This window comes from Aplysia californica, unplaced genomic scaffold (genome assembly GCF_000002075.1).
Source record: "Aplysia californica isolate F4 #8 unplaced genomic scaffold, AplCal3.0 scaffold00005, whole genome shotgun sequence".
NCBI classification, from domain to species: domain Eukaryota; kingdom Metazoa; phylum Mollusca; class Gastropoda; order Aplysiida; family Aplysiidae; genus Aplysia; species Aplysia californica.
In genome coordinates, this window is record NW_004797275.1 from 136,531 (window position 1) to 139,112 (window position 2,582).

General features: G+C 41.1%; 1 protein-coding gene across 1 annotated transcript in view; it reads left to right on the forward strand.

Annotated features, from left to right (window-relative positions):
- Positions 1–2,340, forward strand: part of LOC101857451 (5-hydroxytryptamine receptor 1D) — a gene marked incomplete at its 5' end in the record, with an annotated part of 31,932 nt that extends 29,592 nt beyond the window's left edge. Inside the window, 1 exon segment of the mRNA XM_005089359.3 lies at positions 2,050–2,340. Within this exon segment, the coding sequence (XP_005089416.2) occupies positions 2,050–2,279 (230 nt within the window).
- Positions 2,341–2,582: the final 242 nt, after the last annotated feature.

Genomic DNA, 2,582 nt, shown 5'->3' on the forward strand with positions numbered 1-2,582 from the left:
AGAGAGAGAGAGAGAGAGAGAGAGAGAGAGAGATACAACCAGACAGGCAAACTTTTGGGACATTGTATCCCTCTGTACCCGAGTTTGTCCTGACAGGGGGCCTGTCTCCAAAATGATCTCATTTTTTGTGTCGATCTAGGTGGAAAACGTTTGGTTGGCGGATGGGGTGCTTTTTTACTGCTTTGTTGTTGTTGTTGTTGTTGTTGTTGTTGTTGTTGTTTGTGGCGTCGGTGGCCTTGTGGACAGGCGCTCAGACTTACAGCCGTAAGGCCGTAGGTTCAAATCCCGTTAGGGACCCGACGTTGTGTCCTTGGGAATGGGGCTTTAAATAAATTTTCCTCCCTTCACCCAGGTGAGAATGGGTACCCAGCTATAGACAGTGAAAGATCTTGTCAGTTTGCTAGTGTAAGAGCGCTTAATCAGCTGCTTGCACTGTATGCTTCCCGGAAAGCTGAGAATGTTTCTGAGTGTTCTATAAATCTGCTTGGGGGATAGTATAGTGTAAAGAGCATAAAGCTTGCTGTAAAGCAGGATCATGTGTTATACAAATACTATTTATTATTATGTATTATTATTTTTATTATTATCTTGATTCCCTCAACACTAACTACTTATTGCCTGTCTATCTTCCCTTTTTATCTCACTTTACATGTGCTGGTGGTTAGCCGATGCTCTAGTGTGGTTTGCTCCTTCTTTCCTACCTAACATTTATCGTCCTGGTCTCTCCACCTTCTTTTTTTGTGTTCGTTACTCTCTGGTAACACTTCTAATCTTCGGCACTTATATGGCATAATTGTGTTGCAAATGCCGTAAAAGTCTTACTAAGACAAACTTGATTTTCCCTAAAACTGCAACTTATCTGTCCGATTTGATCTTTCAGTCCATCCTTACCTTTCTCTCCCATAGAGACCAGGATCTGTGGTAGAGCAGTTAGATGCTTACCTATCGTACACAGAAAACCTCGTTCGATTCCCGGTTGAAGAAAATTTTCATTAAATATATCCGTGGGAGCTCTCGTGGCCTAGAGATTAAGGTGTTCGCCTTTCATTCAATAGGTCGTGTGTTCGAATCCGGATAGTGACAGAAAAATCTCTTCTCTAAAATTTTGAACTTTCATATTCTATCCTTCTCTCAAACAATGTTCTGTCGTCTGCTTTTGTCTCCACTTTCTTCCCCCACCCCCTCACTTAATTCCTTTGCTCCCTCCACTAGGCTGCTAACGCTTTCTGGGGTTTTCTACTGCTACTCCTTGGCTCTTTCTTACTTGTCTTTCAGCGATACCCCTGATCTTATGGAATGAAAGATCTAACACTTAACCTTCTCGAACAAATGTGACAATCTCGGAAGCCCCTTGTGCAAGTTGTGCACATTACAGATCACTCGGGAAAAATTCAAAATTTCCTAACAACTGAAAATGTTTAATGTGTCCCGTGCTATCATGTGACCGTATGCAGTTGCAAGCGATGTAAAACACTTACAAAAAAAAGAGAAAAAGATCAAGAAGAATGTATCGGTCTTTTTCTGGGACATTGTATCCCAGTCAACTCTGATTGGTCCTGACAGGCAGTGTAGAACCAGCCAGTCCCCTGAAGGATCTAGGTCGTTTTGGTGACTCATTACAATGAAGCAGCCCGCCCCCTAAATAATCTAAATGGGGTTGGTCTGTATATATATATTTTTATTATTTTTAAAATCAGCCACCTGCCTAAAATATCTAAACTTTACCGATCGGACAAAAGAAAACATTTACCAATATCTCGTCATTTTCTTCGTCTTCGAGTGGGTACAATCCGCAAATTTCACCGTATGCTTCCCTGGAAGCGGGGACGTTTCTGAGTGTTCTAATGTTGTAATAATAGTTGTAAAGTATATTGTAGAGTGTTGACATGCCCCATCTATAAACGCTGTTATTATTATTATTATTATTATTATTATTATTATTATTATTATTATTATTATTATTATTATTATTATCATTATCATTGTTAATATTATTGTTGTTGTTGGTATTATTATCCTTTTCATCATCATTCTTCCATGTGTCCACAGGGGTGTTCCTAGTGTGCTGGGTCCCCTTCTTCACCCTCAACATCATCAGCGCCATCTGCATCCGCTACGACCTGGACGACCTCCCGGCCTGCAACATGAACCCCATCTACTTCAGCCTCTTCGTCTGGCTGGGCTACATCAACAGCTTCCTCAACCCCGTCATCTACACCATCTTCAACCCGGAGTTCAGGAAAGCCTTTCGGAAACTGCTCACAGAACCCTGTAGATGATGATGATAAAGATGGTGGTGGTGGCGGTGCTGCAGATGGTAGTGATGATGATGATGATGATGATGATGATGATGATGATGATGATGATGATGATGATGATGAGGATGAGGATGGTTTTGGTGATGATGATGATGATGATGATGATGATGATGATGATGAGGATGAGGATGAGGATGAGGATGGTTTTGGTGATGAGGATGAGGATGATGATGAGCACGTACGATGAGCACCGTTTGCTTGTAGTCAATTAATCAATTAATAGCTGATGGTTTTTTAAGCGTTGACTTTTATAATAGTAGTTAT